At 40.1% G+C, this 21302-nt stretch overlaps 1 protein-coding gene across 1 annotated transcript in view; it reads right to left on the reverse strand.

Annotated features, from left to right (window-relative positions):
- Ryr3 (ryanodine receptor 3) overlaps positions 1-21302 on the reverse strand; it is a 547606-nt gene that overhangs the window by 351236 nt on the left and 175068 nt on the right. Inside the window, exon 3 of the mRNA XM_005381167.2 lies at positions 2877-2984. Coding sequence (XP_005381224.1) covers positions 2877-2984 — 108 coding nt within the window. The remainder of the gene's footprint in view (positions 1-2876; positions 2985-21302) is intronic.

Here is a 21302-nt window from a genome sequence, read left to right on the forward strand (position 1 = left end):
CCAAACTGAACAGAGTGGCATGCAAAAGAGGCATCCTCCCACTTACACATCCCCAGGCTCTCCAGAGAATCATTATAGTCTGTTTTGTTAGCTCACTTCCTTATTTTTCCTCTCTTCTTCTTTTTCTTCTCTGCTGAATATTACCTTCTACGATCACGTACTAATAGTGAAGGTGCACAGTAGTCATTTCAGAAAAGCAAAACAATCAGACTCAAAAGATTATATTAAAGTAGTATTTCTTCTACCAATGACAGAAAGCCCATTTGGAATTGTGAGAGGAGGCCACGAGGGTTTAGTGCTTGAAGCTGCTGTCCAGGTACTATTTTGTGGTGCTACCAGTGGATAATAAAATAATGATTTTGAGAGTACCATTTGCATCAGTTCTCTTTCCCTTCTCAAGTCTCTTCCTTCTACCTTGAAGATCTCTAGTGAATAATGCATGTGTCAAGATGGAAAAAAAAATTATTGGGTTTCTTTTATCTCTGGTAAAATAACACAAAAGGGAAACATGATATATAAGAAATTTGAGTTTGAGTCCACATGGTGATCATTATTAACCAATGGATATTTAATAAAAATGTCATGGATCATTTATTTTGGATGTGGGATTTCAAAAAGAGTAGATTTTTCCAATAAGCTTAAGTGTATTGGTGTCTAAGTGTTGTAAATTATAGACGGTCCTTACATTATATAACAATATTGCATCAACTTCTGCTAAAACATCGATTAAAGTAGAGCTTACTCATATGTTCTAAAACTAAGAGTTTAATTTGAATAAGTTGGTCTTCCCGTTCTATTTCGAAAATGAGTTATTATTCTTTTTTAAGACCAGCTAAGTTAAGATTATTATTTAAGGTACTGACAAGAAGGGAAAATACGTTTTGAGTTTACTTTTTCATACATAGGACCCTGAATCACTGAAGCTAAATGATAAAGAAAAGGGAGTTTTTTGAAATATACGTTTTGAACGAAATAGGATAAGACAATACTCAAGGATAATTCTCCAGTTGACACATATCTCTTTGTTTTCCCAATTTCTGTGCTGGGGCCATAAATAGGTAGGGTCTAGCAGGTCTTATTTGACAACGAAAGTGATGAAATTTAAAATCAACCAGGTGTCCCTCATCAAACATTACTATCTATTGAGTCTTGGAAAAAGGGTAAGCAATTAAAAATTGTTTCACTAGAGTGGAAATGTCTGAGGATGCACAGAAAACAGGGATTGCTGAGGGCAATGCAAGGAAAGGGGTGAGTGAACCCATATTGCAGGGACTATTAAGTGAACAAAAATCTCATCTGTGTTAATGCTTTAAGGAACAAAGGAAAGCTATTCCCAGGCAGCTGACTAAAGCATATTGTTCTAAATCAAAACAGTGACAAGCTATAAAACTTAGGTATTTAGGAATCTAGAGCTTTAGTTAATTTTATAAGTGAGAATATCCTGGCTCCAAGAGGGGGAAGACTGCCTAAATCACATCAGGAGCAATACAACAATGATTCTATTGATTCCGTGATTTGTATCTCTTTAACACAAAGAGATACTTCTGAATTATGTATGACTTCATGAAAGTCAAGTGAGAATAAACTGTGCTAGCTGCATACAGCTCCTACCCGCAGGCAGTGTACTTTCCAAAACAGAAGGAAAATGCAACTTGCAATTTACAGTGCAGAATAAGAGCTCTGATAGAAAAAGCACTTAAGTGTTGCCCACAGAACAGACTTATAGGGTCAGTGAAAGCTTTTCAGCTGATCTAACATCTAAACTGGTTCCTTGAGGGATAAGGGGGGATTACCCAAGGGAAGAGAGGGAAGGAAGAAGGCTATTCCATGTGGAGGAAACAGTTGATCAGCAGGATCACAGGCAAAAAAGAACTGGCAAGTGAAAGGAATTCCGTGTGGCTGGGACTCAGAGTGCATAGTGGCATGTGATGAGAGGGACTCACCAAATCCTGAGAGGAATTTGGAGTTGACCTCAAGGTAATGGGGAGACAAAGGATTTTAAAACAGGGATGCAGCCAATTAGATCTGCATGTTGGAAAGAGCATTATAACTGCATAGTTAACTTGGAGGAGGGGATAGTTCTAGAAGGCATCAAAGCACTTTGTGGGCTGTTGCAATATCCCAGAAGACAGTCGGTATCATCTGACAGAGTATGCGGGAGTGGGCAGAGTAGAGAGGGGAGGTTGGGTTTGGGATATTCAGGCAGGAGAATTACAAGTATTTGATGATAAATATGTAGATATAAACAAATGTGGGTCACCAGGGAATGAACAATCTAAAATTAAACTGAAATGTCTGGCAAAAGTCTTGCTTGGGGACTTTGTAAAACAGGGGACACAGGGCACTGTCCCTTAGTTAAATACCTTTACTGATGGCAGAAATTTATGGGAGCACTGCATTTGCTCATCATCAGTGAATTCACTGAATTCTGGGCACAGAATTTGGTAAAGACCAAATTCTAGAGATAATCTACAAAGTGTTATAACTGGTTGCGTTCCTTTGGAACAGGCATAAATCCCCAGTGAGATCTTCCCATGACAAAAGAAGCTGCCTCAAAGACACCCTTAATCCCAAGACCCTCCCAGACTCTATATAGCTTGGTGGATCCTAGGTAGTAAGAAGAGGGTAGGTTCTGTGCTCTATGCCCTGTTCAAGCAGTTCTTCCAGTTTTTGGGAGAGGCTGGTCAGTCCAAACGCAGCAGAATTGGTATGCTGAATAAGAGGAACCTAAATTCGAAGAAAGATTTACTACCTCCACATGAATTTTTCTGGAGGACTAAGGTTTTCTAGTTCCCAGCTGCAAGAATGAACATGGAATGTACTTTTGGGCTGTGGTGTATCCCAAACCCAACCTAGGACATAATTCAGGTACTCACCCCTTCGCCACCATTTTCACCCGTGTTGGCAAGCATTTCCTGCAGGGCTCTGACAGAGAGAGACTGTTCCAGCACAAAATTGCAGATGCAGAGATCTGGAGGAATATACTGTGGAAATAAAACCATAGTGAGGACACCTACCCATATCAGTCAGGGATCAGTCACACAATTACATCTCAAAGGCAAAGAGCCTGTGAATCAAAATGACAGCTGGATGAATGAACTGGAGTGTGAAAAGGCAGCTTTCTTTTATTCAAGTTAAGATGTGTTTTAAAATGGACTCCAAAGGATGAGAAGTAGAAAAGCCCAAGTCTTAAGAGGACAGTGGCCAAGAATTCAGGATCCACTTGAACAAAGGTTGGTAGTAGAGACAGAAGAAGCCCACACGGCCCTGCTGGAGAAGGGTCAGGAAGAGAAGTCTCATTCACATCCAGTCGAAGTGGGCCCACAGGAAGACAGCCAAGGGCTCTCATCCATAGTGCCCTGTGACAGGGCAGTGGACAGATTACAGTGTGGCCCCAGGCTCCAGGAACTGACACTGGGAATCCACTTATTTTTTAAAAACTAGATAGCATAGTATAAAAAAAGGCAGTCGATAAGGTTAAAAGCTGTGTAAGTATATCTCTAAAGGAAGAAATATCCTGGTAAGAACTGATGACCCCCACAAAAATCTTTCTAATTTGTTAGAGTCAGTTAACAGTGGAGAGCTATCATCACGACATTCCTCCCTCTTCTGGGACATTTCTTCACAATGGTTAAAGGACCTTTTTCAATACTAACTAGCAATAGTTAAGACAGAGTGAGCATATATTCTGTGCTAGATAGTGTGGTAAATGCTTTTCACGTGTTCACTCATTTAATCCTTAAAACCACCCCAAGACAGGGAGTCTTAATTTTCCAGTGTATAGTCAAGTAAGGCACAGAGAATTTAGGTCACCTGCCTAGGTGTTATATTTGGCTGAGTCAGATTCACACCCAGGGAGACTGTCTCCCAAGTTCATGCACTTAACCCTACACTGTTCCTACTACTGACAGAAATATTAAAGACTTTCCCCTCCACAATTACAAGATTTTTGATCACCAAATATTTAAAAATTTTTTTGATTACCAAATGTTTAAATATTATATTTATGCAGTATATCATATTGAGACAGATATAAATAAACACGAAACAAAATCATTGCTCCTCAGGACCTTACACAACCCAGTTTCATGATACTTCATCTTTCTTGGGGATGCAACTTGTGATTCTCTTGCATACTCGTCCTTTGGTAGAACACTGACACCATAAGGACAACAGGACTGAGGAATGTAGGCCACAAGTCACTGACAGCTAATCCTCGTCCTCCAAGACAGGTAAAGCGTTTCCATGGAGCTCTGATTTAAAAGCTAAAGCTATTCTACCGCTGAGACTAAGATAACTTCTCTAACAAGTATTTTCATTAGAAAAATAAAGATAATGGGATTGGCTATCTCTCAGTTCCCTTTAATTTCCAAGTGCCTCTGTCTTTGTCATCTCCTCCCAGTCCCAATGCCCTCAAAAATTAAAATGTTGTCCTACCTGCTGGGTCCACCTATAATTTTCATTTATTAAAAATTTAAGACTAGGAATTAAAGCATTAAGCCAGGAATGGGCACTCCAAACCTAAAGGTTATTGGCCATGGGCGGCTCACATTTTTAAATACTTTTGCTATGATTTACTTTTGTACCAAGAAGTTGAGAGAGGACTTTTCTGTTCCAGTACTTTTCTAATCAAGGTCTGTTTGGTCAGGAACTCTAAAAATCCCATCTTCGTAGAATTCTGGCCTTATGGAAATTTCTCAAATTGTCTTTATTAAAACCATTTAACCCAGGTGAAACTGCACCACAAGGAGGATCACAGCCTTTGTGTTTTCACTTTGTTTTCAAAGTCTGTGCCCGCAGCATGTAATTATCTCATTTGTATGTGCCTTGTGCAAGCAGACAGCTGGTGACAGAGGGACAGCCTCACACCTAGGAAGTGTGTTTACAGCATATACAGCATCACTGCAAGTTCTACACATTATGATGATGCATTTCCCTGAAGACTTTGTACCACAACCATGATGTCCAGCTTTTAGTCTCCCAGAATATGATGCCATCTCAGGAGAGTTGAGAGATTTTTTTTAAATCATTCTAGCCTACTTGTATTTCATGTCCCCAGAACAGGAGAAAGAAAGGCTGGAGTTTGATCATCTCTCCCTTTTTGACTTCATTAGAGTGCATGATATGGAGAGTTTCCATCCAGAAACACCTGCAATCACTGTTCATACTGCATAAGATTCTTTTGGGCTAATCAACTCAATGATCCCAACTTTCATGCTAGTTTATAATAAAACTATTTAAGTACAGTTACTTTAATATAGAAATCTTCATAGCTCCGAGGGTTAGGTAACATGCCTTTACCTGAGATTGTGTGATTTTAAATCAGCTTTCTTTCCTGCCTGTGTCTGGTTTGCTTGCACAAGTGTTGGGAGCTCTCGTGGTCTCTGCATTCGATTATCCATTCTGATGGAGGACCATTGACAGGTGACATGCTATAGTTATATTTGTCTGTTCCCTCCAGGTATTAAAAGTCCCAGGGTAACCAGGATTTCATTGCTGGCTTGGATGGGCACACTTAAACAGGAGTGTGCCAAGGGAAGAAGCACCTCAAATGTGGGCACTCTATTGGCACAGGCTTCCAGTTTCCTTAAAATTTAGCTTCTGCATGTATTTCCCTGCTGGACTCTTTACCCTTGGGAATATGGCCAGGCCACACTGATAGCACACAGAACAGCAAGTAGGCAGTAGCCAAGAGGGAACAGGGCAGCAGGAATATGTAGAGAAAAACAAAGTGCAACTAGCAACTTGTGACCTGAATGGAGCACAGAGCCACTTCACCTGCTGTGCCAGCTGTCATCCTTAATTAAACTCCAAGCTGGCCCCAACTCCCACCTCCACACTCTTGAAGAATGAGCAAAGGCCACTCTTCCCTTCTAGCTCATTTGTTCGCAGGCTGGAGAGTTCCACAGGAGGCCAGTTCAGGGTCCCTGTGCTCAGGAGTCTGAGCCTCAATCGCTCTGCCTGGCAGGCATGGGGCTTGTGTTTGATGATTCTCAGCACGGATTAAAAGGCTCTGTTGACATCTGCTCTAAAACAGCTCCTCATCATTCTCCCCAGCCCTGTCCTTACCTTAGGGAAACATTGTGTTTCAAGGTGTCCTACAGAAAACCTTGGGATGCCAGGGCTGTGAGTAAGCCAGGAACTAGAATTCGTCTAGCCCACTATATGGAGAATAGGGGAAATGAATGCCTATGCGTTGCCTATGTTCCATAATCCTACATAAGGCACCCAAAATAATGGGAACCGGATGTCCCTGTTACTGGAGTCACTTAGTGTATCTTTATCTAGCACCCATGGTAAGCACTTGACACCACACTAGCTGGCATGAGCCAAGCTTTGAAGAAAACAAAGTTAGAGTTAGTTACAAGAAGAAAGATTGACAGCTCTCTATTACACTGTTAATCACAGTCTATTTTAATTTACTTATTTTTCCCCCATTCTTTTGATGAAAGTTTAATAAAGCCAGAAACTTACTCCAGTGGCTTTATTCTCGGTTTCATTAATGTGCATTCTCAATACATACATGTGCATTTTCAGTTATCTCCTTTGTGCCTAACTTGAATGAAGGCTATTATAAAGCTTGGGAGGAGACAGGTCTAACCTAATACTGAACAGTATCTAAAACCAAAGTTGATGCATTCAAGTCTGTTTCATAAGATTGTGGGTTCTTTGAAAAATCTGTGCTTTCCTATTTTGGTATCCCCAGTACATAAAACGGTGCGTGCTCTACTCGCCTATTCTTGAATAGTGTCTCTATCCTCTCAAACCATCCAGGTATACATAGCTGATACTGGCAGTGGCTACAGACAAATTGCACCAAGCCTTTCTGATAAGACCCTTCCCCATGTCTCCTGCTTATTATTCAAGAGGTTTTCTTCTCTTGTTATCATGGGCCTTTTCCAACTCTCTGCTCATCCATCTTGTTATACATAGCCATGCCTCAGTGACAAACTGTTAAAGTGTATCCGTGCCTCTGAGGAGAGCTTAGGGCCTATGCCATAGGACAGGCTGAGGTCAAATCTCCCTTCAGTGTCTTACCAGCTGAACAATATTAGGCAGGTAATTTAGTATCCCCATGCCTCGGTTTCCTTGTAAAAGAAGGACATAATAGTATCTACTTCATAGACCAAATTAACTTTTTATGATTAATGACCTTAAAATAGAATCTAGCATCTTATAAATACTTAATATCAGATAATATTGAACAAGTAACAGTGAAATGGAAATATCAGCAACTCACTTAAATATTCACTTATTTGTGTCTAGTGTTTTTGAAGCTCCCATTTTGTACAAGGATAAGGTAAAATTCTTCTCTTGGCAATTACACTTTGCCAAGTACAGCATCGTGTGTCTAGTGGAAGGTCTGGGAAGCAAATGGACAATTTCCAAAGTATGACACAAAAGACCTGGAGGCAAGTCAGGAAGCAGAGTTGGAGGGGGCTAGAGCAGAGCAGAGAGGCAGCACGGAGGAGCTGACTATGTACCAGAAAGATGGGGAGACAGGAAGCCTAGGGAGGTGAGAAGTGAGGCAGAGAGGAGCCAGGCATTTGGACATTATCTCCACAGTGATAAGGTAGTATTAAAGAAAGTTTGGTAGGAGGTGATGCAGTCGAATTTACACTTTGAAATATCACTTCAGGTCCAGAGGACAGAAGGCTAGATCCAGGCAGAAAGGCAAACCAGGTAGGAGCCTGTGGTAGTAGGCTGGATAAGACAACGGTCTGGATGAAAGTAATAGTGGCAGGGATGAAGTTCTGGGAAAGGATTTTATTTTGTGTTTGTTTTTGAGAGAAGGTCTAACTAGTTCAGGCTGGCCTTGAACTCACTATGTAGCCCAGCCTGGCGTCAAACTCATGGCAATCCTCCTGCTTCAACCTCTTGAGTGCTAGGGTTACAGATGTGCACCACCACATCCAGCTTGTAATGGCATTTAAAAATCATGAGAAGTTAGGAGAAATAATGCCTAGTGAACAGTTGGATATGAGAGATGATAGAGAAGGAGTAAAGCACGACCATGTTATTTCTTGGTGTAGAGTGGAAAAAGCATGGGACTCACCCAGACTAAGCCAGGGAGAGAAGACCCCATAACAAGCAATTACACTTTGCCAAGTACTCATTGGAATGTCTCATTTCAGCCCAAACGAAAGTAAAGAGAGGATGGAGAGCCCTCTGGACCAGGCGTGGGTACCCCTGCAGAAGGTCAGCTCATCTACCAGCAGAAGAGAAGTGGGTGCCTGGTGTGTATCCCCAATAAAAGGAGAATCCCTGGAGGCCTCCTGATTAATCTCACTTCTTCTCCCAAGTCCATCCAATGGCCAGTAAGCACTTAGAGAATCATTTTACTACTGCAAAGCCACTGTGGGAAAAGAGAAATGAAGTAGATATGTTTGTTTTGTTTTGTTTTTCTGGTACCGGGAATTGAACTCAAGACCTTGCACTTGCAAGGCAAAAGTAGATATGGTTTTTATCCTTCAAGGAATTTTTAACCTATTTGAAAAGATAGGTCCTGTACATGAAACTCTGCAGAACAACACATATGTTGTTCACTCAATGCTAAATGAAAAGGTCGGGTATGAGATCCCGTGGGAACCCTCTCAGGGATGTTGTATTTAGGAAATGTCACCCAGGCTTGGGTGTGAGAGTTGCTTCTTCGAGGCTGAGATATGCATCCTTAGATCTGGTATCCATTCACTCCTCATTGCCATTAGACATAATTTGTGTTTGCAAGCATGAACCCATGGAAGCAGAGATCATCCATATCAGCTTATCAGTACATGCAGTTGTACTATGTTATTGGTACAACTCCATCCTCTCTCTCTGTGTCTGTTTCTCCTCTACCCTTGGTGCTGGGGATGTGGAACCTGGGGTCTTCACATGGAGCTACATCCTTAGCCTGTTTTCGGAGAGGATTTATTCTTATTTGCATGAACAGTTCTCACATATCAAGAATTTAAATTTTTTAAATGAATAATAAAGATAGGAGAGTTATTCTTTCCTTTCCTCTGTTGTGAATATTCTTTCTTACTGCTTAAAACTCCATTAGTTGGAGCAGACTTTTCAGTTATGGGCTTTATAGAACCTCTGTCCTTGCTTCCCTTTCCATACTCATCCGACTCCCCAAAGAAAGGGTCAGCTGTATGGAGGTATCGAGCATGGGAAAAGGAGTGAGCAAAGAAAGGAGAAAGTGGAGAATTCCTGCTTGCTGATCTTTCTCCATGTATAACCTACTCCATTTCCAGGACCAAGCAGTTAGTTGAATGCTATCAATGTTGCATTATGCTATTATAGTAACACACATTGTATGTGGCTTCATTTTTCTTGATTTCAGTTACTTGTGGCCAACTGCATTCTCAAAATGTTAAGTGGGAATTCCAGAAATAATTCATAACTTGTAAAGAACTTTTATTAGAGTATATTGTTATAATTATTGCATTTTAATATTAGTTATTATTAATCTCATTATGTTTAATAAATTAAACTTTATCATAGGCTTGTATGTATAGAAAAATATAGTATGTAGAGAATGCTGTACTATCCATGGTTTCAGATATCCACTGGGGGTCCCGGAACTTATTCTCAGAAGAGGAGACAACTGCATGTACTGATAAACTGATATGGATGATCTCTGCTTCCATGGGTTCATGCTTGCAAACGCAAATTATGTCTAATGGCAATGAGGAGTGAGAATGAGAATGGACACCAGATCTAAGGATGCATATCTCAGCCTGGAAGAAGCAACTCTCACATTCTTGGATCCAGCTATGGAGAGTCAGGGTAGCCACTGGGAAATGTAGGGCAAGAGATGTTATGAAAGCATCCTAGTGGAGACAGGTGTGGAGCCAAGTCAGGCACTAGGACAAGTCATGCTTTCTCCTTGGGCTCCATGCAAATAGGGACTGGAGCAGTGAATAAATTAATTGTGCAAGAATCAGAAACTTTCATGAGAATTTTGAAATATTTTGGGCTTCCCACCTTTATTTTATTTTATTTTTTTTTTGGTTTTTCTCCGGTACCGGGAACCGAACTCACGACGTTGCGCTTGCCAGGCAGGCGCTTTTGCCGCTGAGCTAAATCCCCAGCCCCTCCCACCTTTATTTTACTTGTATTACTCCTTTGTATTTAACAAATATATATATATACATATATATAAAGTTCTACTGTGGTTGGTTGGACTGCAATAAACTAAGGAAGTAATTCTGGTCTCCAACTGAACTGCAACACTAAGGAAAGCAAGGCGCCTCCTGTATTCACTGCCATGGCTCTAGATTTCGAATTGTGTAGACAAAGAAAGCTTCTCTCTCCAGGGGCTAGAATTAGTCCGCAGTGGCCTGGCTTCCATATGCTTTATGTTTAGTCCATTTTACCACAGTGCCTCAAATGGGGCTGATAACCATCTTCCTAAGATGGCTATATATAGACCTCATAAAAATCATGGATGAGAATCCTTCCATGGGCAGAGACCAGAAATCTATTCTCCACTGAAAGTTGTCTCAGGCCAGCCAGGCTTTAAGGAGGGCAGCATAGAATCAGATGAGACCAACACTCCATGAGAAGGCATCAGGATATCCAGAAGTGGATATGTCATTTGTATTTCATGAGCTTTGAGTACTTTACAGACATTGTCTCATCCACCTACCACAGACATGAGCTCATTATGAACTTCCAATCAATTGTTGATGATATGTAATTATTTGTATTGTCTTTATCTTCAAAGGCAGAACCAGTCATTAACAATACTACTAATACCTTCAGCCACACCAACCAGATTTCATTTAAGTACTTACACACTTAAGTGCTTTTTAAATCTACCTTTGTCATCTCTAGAAAGTAGTTGCTGGTTTATGATGACAGCTTGATAAACAAGTTTTAAATCTGAAGCTGTTTCCCAGCCTCTAGATTTCTACCAAAAGAGTTAAATGATTTTATAACATTAGGAGTGGTTCAACTGAGATAAAGGAATTTGATAAAACTTATATGGACAAGCAAAGAAATAGGAATAGAATCCATCTATACATGCATTTTAAATGCCTCTATGTACCAGTCTGTGTAATTGTGCCATTCATTGTACTAAATATTTCTAAATGTTATCGCTCTTAACCCTCATCTCAGTCCTTTCAGGGAAGAGATCAGAGCAATTTTACATATGAAACTGAGACTCAAAAGGTGGAAACATTTTTCTATAATCATGCTTGTGGGAAGAACATTTATACTTTTTAAAAATAAAATTCATTTATTTATTTTAATTGTATAAACTTATAGGGTACCGAGTAATAATTTGATATGTGGACACAGTATATAATGATGAAGTTCAAGTTGGTAACAGTACTAACTCCTTACACTTAACAAAATTTATTGTCATGTAATAATTATTCTTATTTATGGGGTATGTATGGTATTTCAGTACAGGTATACAGTAGGTAATGACCAAATCAGGTTAATGTTTCCATGTCTTTGCCACTGTTTTTAGAGCCTTTGTTATGAGTTATATGTAGATTTCCCTAAAGCTTCCTGTGCTCATAGGTGGGGATTTGGGGAGGTGAGTAGATCATGGGTGTGTGATACTGGATTAGGTGTGTGTGATGCTGGATTGGTCCACTGATTGATTTACTATAGTTCTGGGTGTGGATAATGGATTTACTGACAAGGGAAGACCCACCCTGGGTATGGGTGTCACCAACCAATAGGCTCGTAGCCTGGATGGAAAGAAAGTAAAGGAGAAAGAAGGCTTGCTGTCTCCTGGCTGCAATGCCATGAACCGTCTCCCCTCTGCCCTGCTGTCCTGTCTTAGAAGCAGCTGACGATGGACTGAAACCTCTACAAACTGTGAGCCAAAATAAACCTCTTCTCCCTTAACTTGTGAGTGTCAGATATTTTCTCCTAGCAACAAGACAGTAACTAAGATACCCTTGAGCTCCTCTCAGTTATTTATAAAACATTTAAGATATTATTGCAAACTATCACCCCTCCAGTATTCTGCTAGCATATTTAAACTTTGAATTTCAAACTCAACTTTCTAACTCATTTTGCATCATTATTCCTGATAAGAGAGTTGCCATCCTTATGCCAAGTTTGCAGGGTTTTAATCCCATTAGGTCTCTTATCTCCTAACTCTTCTACTTTAATATGAAATTAAAGACTTCATGTTGGATTCCTGACAATCTTAGAAAGAGTCCTCTGCTTTGTATTTTAAAATTTTTTATTTGTACGTGTTTTGAGAACGTAACTGGATTCAGTATGGGGCATGAGTATGTGTACATAATACATCTTAATTTTTTTTTCATTCCCTTTCCCTCTCTATCTTCTCCTCTTGCTCCCATCTCTTGGCCCCCTTCCCTTTTTACAAAATATCTATCTCGCTCTTTCTATTACCTATCTTTCATTTTGTTCTTTAATTTATTTATACTTTGGGGCTCTCATATAAGAAAAATCATTCAATATTTAAGCTGGTGTGTCTGAAGTCCACTGAGAATGTAAACACTCTAGACTAAAGTTACTGGACTCTCAGAGAGCTAGATCCAGGTTCACAGCAGCTAAGATGATTTCCATCTCCATGAGGTTCTAACAGGGATCCACTAACCATGGGAGCTTTGTCCTGCAAAAGACAATTCAACTCTGGACATGACAGGCAATCTCTGAACACAGACCTGCATTACATTTTAAACAGGTGTGTATCTTGATTTTTAATATTTTGAGAGAAGAAAGTTTTCCTGTGTGTGTTAATAGCTATTATCATGAAATAAGACTAAAATATGTGAGACTTTGATGTTATTTTTTTTAAAAATATTTTGCTATGGCAATGGGAAGAGAGTCTTTGAAAAAATATAGAAATGATTCAAAACAGTTACCTCTAAGTTTTTGCTTGGCCACTGGTAACAAAAGCTGTTATTTAAAACAGTAATGTACACAAAATTTAAACTTGTGTCTGGAAAAATTATTTTGGGGGAAAGAAGCAGGAAGATGTGAAAATGAGGTAAAGAAGACCCCTTCTGGTGGCTGCGGAGCCACCCACAACAACGCAAGGCTGTCAGCATAAAGACAGTCTCTAGTGCTTCTTCATTTGAGTCTCTGGTGAGCAGCCCAGGGGCACTGGCCGCACCACGTAAGCTGGGGAGCAGAAGCTCTACCAGCCAGCGCAAAGCAACTGTACGAACGCCACACCGTTCCCAGGCTCACTCCAACACAAAACACAAGCGGGAGCGTTCAGATGGAAAGGCTTAGGATAGGTTAATCACATACAAAGCGGAGAGGGAAGGTTATCGAGTTACAGACAGGTACTGATTCTTTAAAAAATACTAAAAAATTTGTGCCAAGGAGCTTAAACAAATAACTAAGAAGAGTGCTTTCTGAAGTCTTTCTTAGGTCAGGGAGGCACCACTGCCACCTAGAAGCAAGAAATCTAAATTACAGGACAATTATTTGATAGACTATTTGTTAGTCTTACTAAGAAATGCCAACCTAACACGATAAAGAGGTTTAAAATCACCCATAATAGCTGTTTCTTTGCTCATCTCTCAAATCCTCAGACATATTGACTGTTTAACTGACACTGATTGACAGATCCATTAAATTCTAGCCTCCCCTAGAGAGAATGTTTATCAATTCAAGCTAGGGCAACACTTACAACATCAGTTACTCTGGATAGTATTCAGAGAATTGTCACAAAATCAAACTAACACAATTACTAGTTTGTTCTGGAAATGTTAATGCATAAACAGTGGGCTATGAGTCTCCTGGGTAAGACTGGTAATATATCAGAGAGAATAGGCCAGGTGATTGTGAAGCGGGAGATCTTTGGCCCGTTTGAGAGATTCTGTAGAACAACTGGACCAAATCAAATTCTGGCCCCAGACAGTAATGGATCCCACTCTTCATCTTTCTTTAAATCATTCACCAAAATATGAGACATTTTTTCAAATAATTAACTTCATAATTTGAGATCCATATGAGTGCTACTTTTTATGATCTTGCCTGACACAGCCTTCACTAAAAGTACCACTGAGGTGCCTGGGATTCCTATGTTTTGGAAATCTTCAGTTGTTTCTGGCACAGTCATGAGCTGGAAGAAATTAGTGCTGCAGGGCTTGTGTTCTTTAAAATAAGGAAGAGGGGGCAGCCAAAGAATCAGAGACAAAACGCTGGGCAGCTGGTGTGCAAAATGCCTGGTGGGAAAAACATAAGTGACAGGTTGGATGGTTGATTTGGTTTCTGATTGAGCCAAATTTTTCCCTCTGCCTGGCAGAACATGGTCAGCATGTTAAATAACTAAAGTGCCAATAGATGGAAACTTGGAACACTTGCACCCAGGAAAACAAGCTGTGCTGATGAGGAGCATTAATACCAACTGCTGATGGATGGAAGTACCTGAAACACTGGCTTTTTTACGGCCCTAAAAATAGATGGTCATAGATAAAACCATACCTTAATGGGCAGCATAAGTAGTACAATAAGCTTTCTAGATGCTTAATGGGAACCAAGAATCCCAGGGATTCTAGTTATCATTGAGCACTTCGATGAGAATCTATAAAGACAGTATTCCGAAGAGCTTGAACCTCAGAAAAATAGCAGAGACCTTGAGAGAGGAAGGGCAGAATGCCAAAGAGGAGATAAAACCCACCACAGGGCTCAGTAAAAAAGTTAGGGGTTTGAATATCCATTAGGGAAGAAAGGCCACAGAAAGGATGGAGGAAGTATAGGAAGGCAGTGGAGAAACTTGGAGGGGGAGAGTAAAACCTGCGAGGGGAGAAGGAAAAATTTAGTTTCAAGCTAATGGGCTGAGCAGAGAGAAGAGAAATGTCTAGTTTTGAGCTGAAGCTCCCGTTTATTCTAGAGCTTGGTTTACTTTAGTCATAGTGGGAGGCACTCAGAGGAACAGCACATCTCCTGCATATTCCTTTGCTAGTTCACCTAACTTCACTCCCTTCTGGGTGGTGATGTAGTTGTTACAGAACATAGGAACCGTGGTGAGGCTTCTCTCTGTTACCACGGCAGTGTACCCACCAGCAGCAGAATGGGTGGATGAGTGTCCCTGGGCCTTTTCATTGCATAGCAGGAAAGGAAAGCCCAAGAAAAGCACATCAAGAACCGAGGAACCGCCAGCCTGGAACAGGAGGCTGACACAGGACCGAGACAGTGAGTGCTCAGAGGAAGAGCTGCACCTAAGGTGCATTTGTCACTGGTAAAACCTATCCCTTTGGGAGCACCCAGTGTGCCAGCTCCTGTCTTGACTGCTGTATTAGCGCCATGAGCCTCAGCGCTCGGGATGGGACACAAAGCTCAGGGCAACTAAGGGCAAGGACAACAGCTTGAATGAACATTGCACATTTTCCCCCCAGTGTCTCCATCCCACTCTGAAACTGAATTCAAATTCCAAAGTAGACACGTAGTTTTTATTTTTTGTCCTCTATATGGCAGGTTTTTTTCCTGCTTTGAGAAAAATAAGAATATAATATGAATTGAGTTTTGAATTTAAAAAGAAGTTGGCAAGAGTAAGGGGTAGATATTTTGTAAAATTTGTAGTTTCACAAAGCTTTTGTGAAAATAAGTGCTGGAAATATTTTTTTCTGTAAGATAGAAAATGTCCTCTTATCGCTCCATAGAGAACTACATTCAATTTTCCCCAACTGCCTCATAATATCCAAGTGAAACTCCCACAACTAGATGTTTACATCTGTAAAGGGACATGAAGCAATCATCACAGACTTTTAAAAATACAGGCATTAGGTGAGGATTTAGCATTCTAGTCAATGGCTGGAAGACTTAAAAATGTTTACTTGGTAATAAGACTGTCTGAGCATAATAGCAACAGAAAGACATATCACTTTCTTGGGTTCTGTCTTCTTCAACTGCCATTTTTTTACCAGACAGTATTGTTAAATATAGAGGATGGATAAAATAAAAAGAGGTCTTTTATTTCCCAATCCTTCTGCTGAAATCACTGAGAACTTTCGTCCAGGCTCTGAGCCAGGTCTGAGAAACACAAAGAAACCATTAGAAGACTCAGTATTTTCCTACTTGAACCCAAACCATCACTGAGAACTTGGTGGGACTGGCCTGAAATATCATGTCACATACATACTGCCTTCTGCCCCATGAGCCACGTTGACACGGCTGAGCTTTCACCTTGAATTTCCTTCCTCCTCTCTAAGCATCTCACTCAAGTTACTGAAGTTCCTGATGATCAGCGAGGGCAGGGGAAGGATGGTACGTGACAGATTCTGGCCTCTTATATAATCAAGAGATACACATCATGGTTGAACTAATTCAGCAGCACCAAAGAAAATGAACATATTGATATAAACTGTTAGAACCATGCCATAACTCAAAAAAGGAAAGTCCTTTCCTCATGGTGACCTAAGGAAAGTCCATCAGAGTCTGAAAATAAATACTTCAAATTAGCAAGTCACTTTGCAGTGACATTAATTTGTATGTTCTCAATGAATAAGATAAAGATGGAAGTTATGTTTGACTCTCTGTTAAATGTGCACATTTTGGAAAGGAAGTGAGTTAGTTCATTCATTATTAGGGCAACTGGAAACTTTCTATGGCACACTGTAGGTAAGTTTGAGTGTGACACTAAGTCAGGTCACAGCTTTGCTTTGCTTTCTAGTGACACTAGCACACTTAAACCAGGTTATTACTCTGTCATTGATGATATTGGTCAAATGAGGAAAGAGGTGTGGGAAGCCAGTGACCACCAATCTAGCCATGCCATAATTTCTCAAAGGGTGGACTATGGACTGTCTACATAAAGATCATGCAGGAGTTTGTTTAAAAAAAAAAAAAAGGACAAAAGCAAGTTCTGGCCCCATATGGAACAAAAATGGAAACTGATAGATACGTTGGTCATCTGAGGAGCCTCGGTCTTCTGAATGAGCTCTAGAGAAGTCCCATAGATGCTGACCAGGCTTATCATCTTTAAAGTACAGCATAATTTACTTGGAAAATTGAGTAGTTAGTAAAACTACAGCATTCATTTTTCAACTTGAAAAGTGACCAGAGGAGGTTGTGAAAATATTCTCAAGAATATTAAAAAGTTCTCGACTTTCTTGGCTATATTTAGCTGTTAACTAGAGGTTTTATTGAAGGATAATATGAAGCCTTTTTGTGTTCACTTACTCTCATAGCTTATATTACATTCCCCAAACTCTTCTTAAGTATGAGAAGTTAAATTACTTGAACCTAGATGCCACAGCTTATTAGAGTAATAATTTAAATTTCAAGTCAGAAGTGACTGCTCCTGGGACTGAAGAGGTGGGAGAGAGCAATTATTCCACTCCCTGTACTCTTAGGCAGAACTGCAGCTGAGCCACCCCCAAAGAGATGAGATTCTGTTCTGTTTTGAAGTAGAAATATCTTAGGCTGTATTGTGAAGAGCTAAAGTAGGGCTTGAGGCAAAAATCTTGGATGAAAGTACTCCAAAAAGAAATGGATCATTAGGTCAAGGGTTTCTTAATTTTGTCAACCACTTTTTAGCTATAAAACAGCTGTTTGAGAGAGGCTTGTAACAATTTCCTTACCAGCTGTTTTTATCCTCTAAAGCCTTTGGGAAAAGCTTAGTTGAGTTTAAAAGAAATGGAGGAAAAATGATATGAAATATGTTCCTAGAAAAAGCAGCTAAATTCTGGATGACTAAGTTAGGAAGAAGGCTCTATAATCATGCCATGAAACAATTCAGATAAAGAAAACCAAATGAATTTTCCAGAGTGTTTTCAATTATTTAAAAGTACCCATTTTCTATATGCCAGGAAATTAAGAATAAACAAGATATTACTTGCAAATTATTTTAAAAATATTTCAATTCACATAATTAGCTTGTGGCATTATTTTAAAAGAATAAAATTTTAAAGAATAGACAGGTACACCACCAAAGAAAAATAAAGCTGTCAATTTACATTTATGGATATCATAACTTCTGAAGCAACTTTAAACATTTCCTTTACTAAATACTTTCATGTGACAGTCTTTTCGGCCTGACAGGTTATTCTGTATAACACCTTGCAGATGCTGGGAAGAGGGCAAAGATTGATCTATTGAATCAATATCCAGTGTTATTTGTTTACAAAAATGTGATTTGTGAATTATGAATATGAACATTGTTCTAGTTACTTTCTTGTAGCTATGACACAACACCCAACAGTTACAATTTAAAGGAGGAAAGGCTTATTTTTCGGTAGTGGGTGATAGAGATTTCAGTCCATAGTCCTCTGGTTCCAAGGCACAGGGGCATGGCAGGTGAGGCTTGCTTATAGCGTGGTGGTGAAGCAGAAGACAGAGTGATCAAGTGGGGAAGGACGGAGATAGACGCTTTCATGTCATCCCCCCCAGTGATCCATCAGGCTTCACCACCCAGATCACATTTAGCTATAAACTCATCTGTGGACCACTCCACTGATGAGTGTCAGGAACCCATGACCCAATCACCTCCCAAAAGCCCCATTATGAGTACCTGAGGCCCCCCGGGGACATCTAGGTATAAAAAAACCATAGCAAGCATAACTTCAAGAGATCACACAACAGGTCAGAACCATGACTTAAGTTCTATCTCCATGTTTTAATATACCCATGAAGAGTAAAAATGGTGGACGAAATATGGCTTGGGTTCTTATGAATCAAATTCTAACCCATGCGCAATACTGGACATCATGTTTCTGTGTAGAGCAGCAACTCAAAAAGAGGTATTCTAAACAAAAGGCAAGCCTTTGTGATCTAATCAGTAAGTTCATGAGTTGGTAGATAAAGAAAATATACTGCTAATCGAAGCCAAAAGAGCAACTCTTGGGTCTGAAGAGCAAAGTAGGAAGTGCTGCAAAGGTGCCCGGGGATGAATAATCCCCACTCATAATTCACCCGGAGTCATTCACCAGCTGTGAACAGGCAAATGACAAATGAACAGCAGGGTTCTGTGCTACTTTACACACTGAATAAATTCTTTGTGAAGATTTCCCACCACTAAGGTACAGATTGCTTTTAAATAAAAAGAGGGGGCTGGTGTTGCCTCTAGCAGATAAGTTATTATGACAGTATTAATAACTCAAGTAGGAAGGGGACAAGATAGATGACCTCAGAGTTAAAAGAATGGGTTTTTATTTTTTTCTTTAAACTATAGATCCAGCAAATGACAAATGCATTAATAAACTTCACATGGGTTGCACCTGACTTCTCTGCTATTTCTCTGCCTGTTTCGCTCTCCCTTTCTTCACTGTTAGAAATAGAGTATGAGACTCAAAGTGGATGTAGAAATGGAAACAAAACTTCCTGAAACAAAGTAGTTTAGCTGCCAGTTAGGAAGAATCAGAATGTGGAGCTGTGTTTCCTGAATCTGAGCATGGTAGGGAATGCATTCCAGTCTTCTGAGTTGGTGAATCCACGTGTGGATGGGTATGAAGTGAGCCTTTTCATCCTGCCTGCACAGGACAATCATAGCCCCTAGTCCCACGTGAACTATAATCCAATGAAGAGAATCTGCTCAAGCAGGGGCCAGCCCACTTCATGAGGACAGGTTGTACTACACACTCTTTGTCTGCCTGTCCCACTTACAGAATAGCAAAGCTGCAAACCGGTGCTTTGGAAGGTAAGAAAAAAGAAGTCCTGGGTCTTCCAGAAGGCCTGTCTAGTCTGCATCTCTTGTGTCCCAGTGCATGCTCATATTCTCCAACGGTTGCAGGACTAAGCCCACAAAGAATTATAGGCTTATATTATCTGGACAGTTGCTTCTGCCTAAATCCTGTGCCGTATTACTTTCCCTTCTATATTCTCATTTGCTTAATGCTTCCACCTTCCAGTCCTAACCCAGTCCCTTGCTTCTTCTGAGCCTGCTGGAACATCCACTTTCTCATCAACATGTACCATCATCCTCCAAGCACCACTTCATACTCTTACCCTAAATAAGACCTGTCTCTTCCCACAGTGTCCTACTCATTCTTTCATATTTCACATGACTTAGGCTTAGGAGGTTGGGTCCACACCCTTTTTTCTTCCTAGCACTATCTCCAGATCATAGGTCTTCTCCAACCTCTCCTTTTGCTGTTGGTGAAACTCCTTGCCTTTTCTTTCTTCACTGAAATCTTTTGCCTCATTTATTCTTGATGACTTGAAAATTCACACTGGCGTGGGTTTTTGCTTTGCTTTGTTTTTGAGGTGTTGGGAATCACACCTACAGCTTCATGCACACTAAGAAAGTGCTTTACCACTAGGACACATGTCTAGCCTTACTGTGGGTTTAATTGTATCTGCTAAGAAGGTATGTTGAATTCTGAAACCTAGTCTGTTATCCATCATATGACCTTTTACTTGGAAATAGTGTCTCAGTGGATGTAATTTAGTTAAGATGAAATCATGAGGATTGGCTCTAAGCCAATATGACTGATTTTTTAATAGGAAGAAGATATACCCTGTAAAAGCAGACACACACACACACACACACACACACACACACACACACACACACACACGGAGAAAGACCATGGAAACTTTCAGAGACCAGAATAAAAAGGGGGTGATCACAATATATAAATAAAATTTTTACTACAGTACAAAATATATTGCCACTAATCCCTCTCAGAATACTCCCCCCCACTTTGAACACACTTATCCCATCATTCCTGTCACTTTCTGAGACAGTTCTGTAAGTCCTCTTTCAGGAGTGTTGTTAGTTGTGCTATCTTGATACAAAAAATATTGAAATTTAAATATTTGTCTTATTTTCCATCACATCTTCTATGCTTCCACAAACCAAAGAACATGTGAGAATGCCAGACACTGGCACAAGAGTGCTTTCTTAGGGACTCTGAAGAGAACATGGCCCTGCAAACATCTTTATCTCAGACTTCCAGCCTCCAGAATTGGGACAGAATAAATGCCGGTGGTTTAAGCCACCTAATTTATGGTAGTTTGTTACAGTAGCCCCAAGAGTGTAATGCATAAATAAGTACCTCATCTTATATTATGGTTTCTAAGTTACTGTACTTCTGCTTCTTCAATAATTTCCTGTGGTCAACTTTAGCCACCTCCTCTCACAGTAATAAACCTGCAATCTGTTTTCACCAAACTGCTCTACCCTGAAACCTCTGATTGAGATGGCTGCTAGCTAACCACCTTCTCATCTCCAATTGCTTGCTGGCTTACTCAGCTGTTCTCATTAATATTCAGGTCTCTTTTTACCTTGATCATTAGTTCCTTCTTCACTCAACTTAAATTCTAAGATTTCACAGTCCAATCTTCTAAACTCTCTTGCCATTTTATCATTTATCGCACTTGCGTGGCCATACTTTGACTTGGGCTGAATTTAACTATTCACTCTGTCA

The sequence above is a fragment of the Chinchilla lanigera genome, unplaced genomic scaffold (genome assembly GCF_000276665.1).
Source record: "Chinchilla lanigera isolate Chin_1 unplaced genomic scaffold, ChiLan1.0 scaffold00015, whole genome shotgun sequence".
NCBI lineage: Eukaryota > Metazoa > Chordata > Mammalia > Rodentia > Chinchillidae > Chinchilla > Chinchilla lanigera.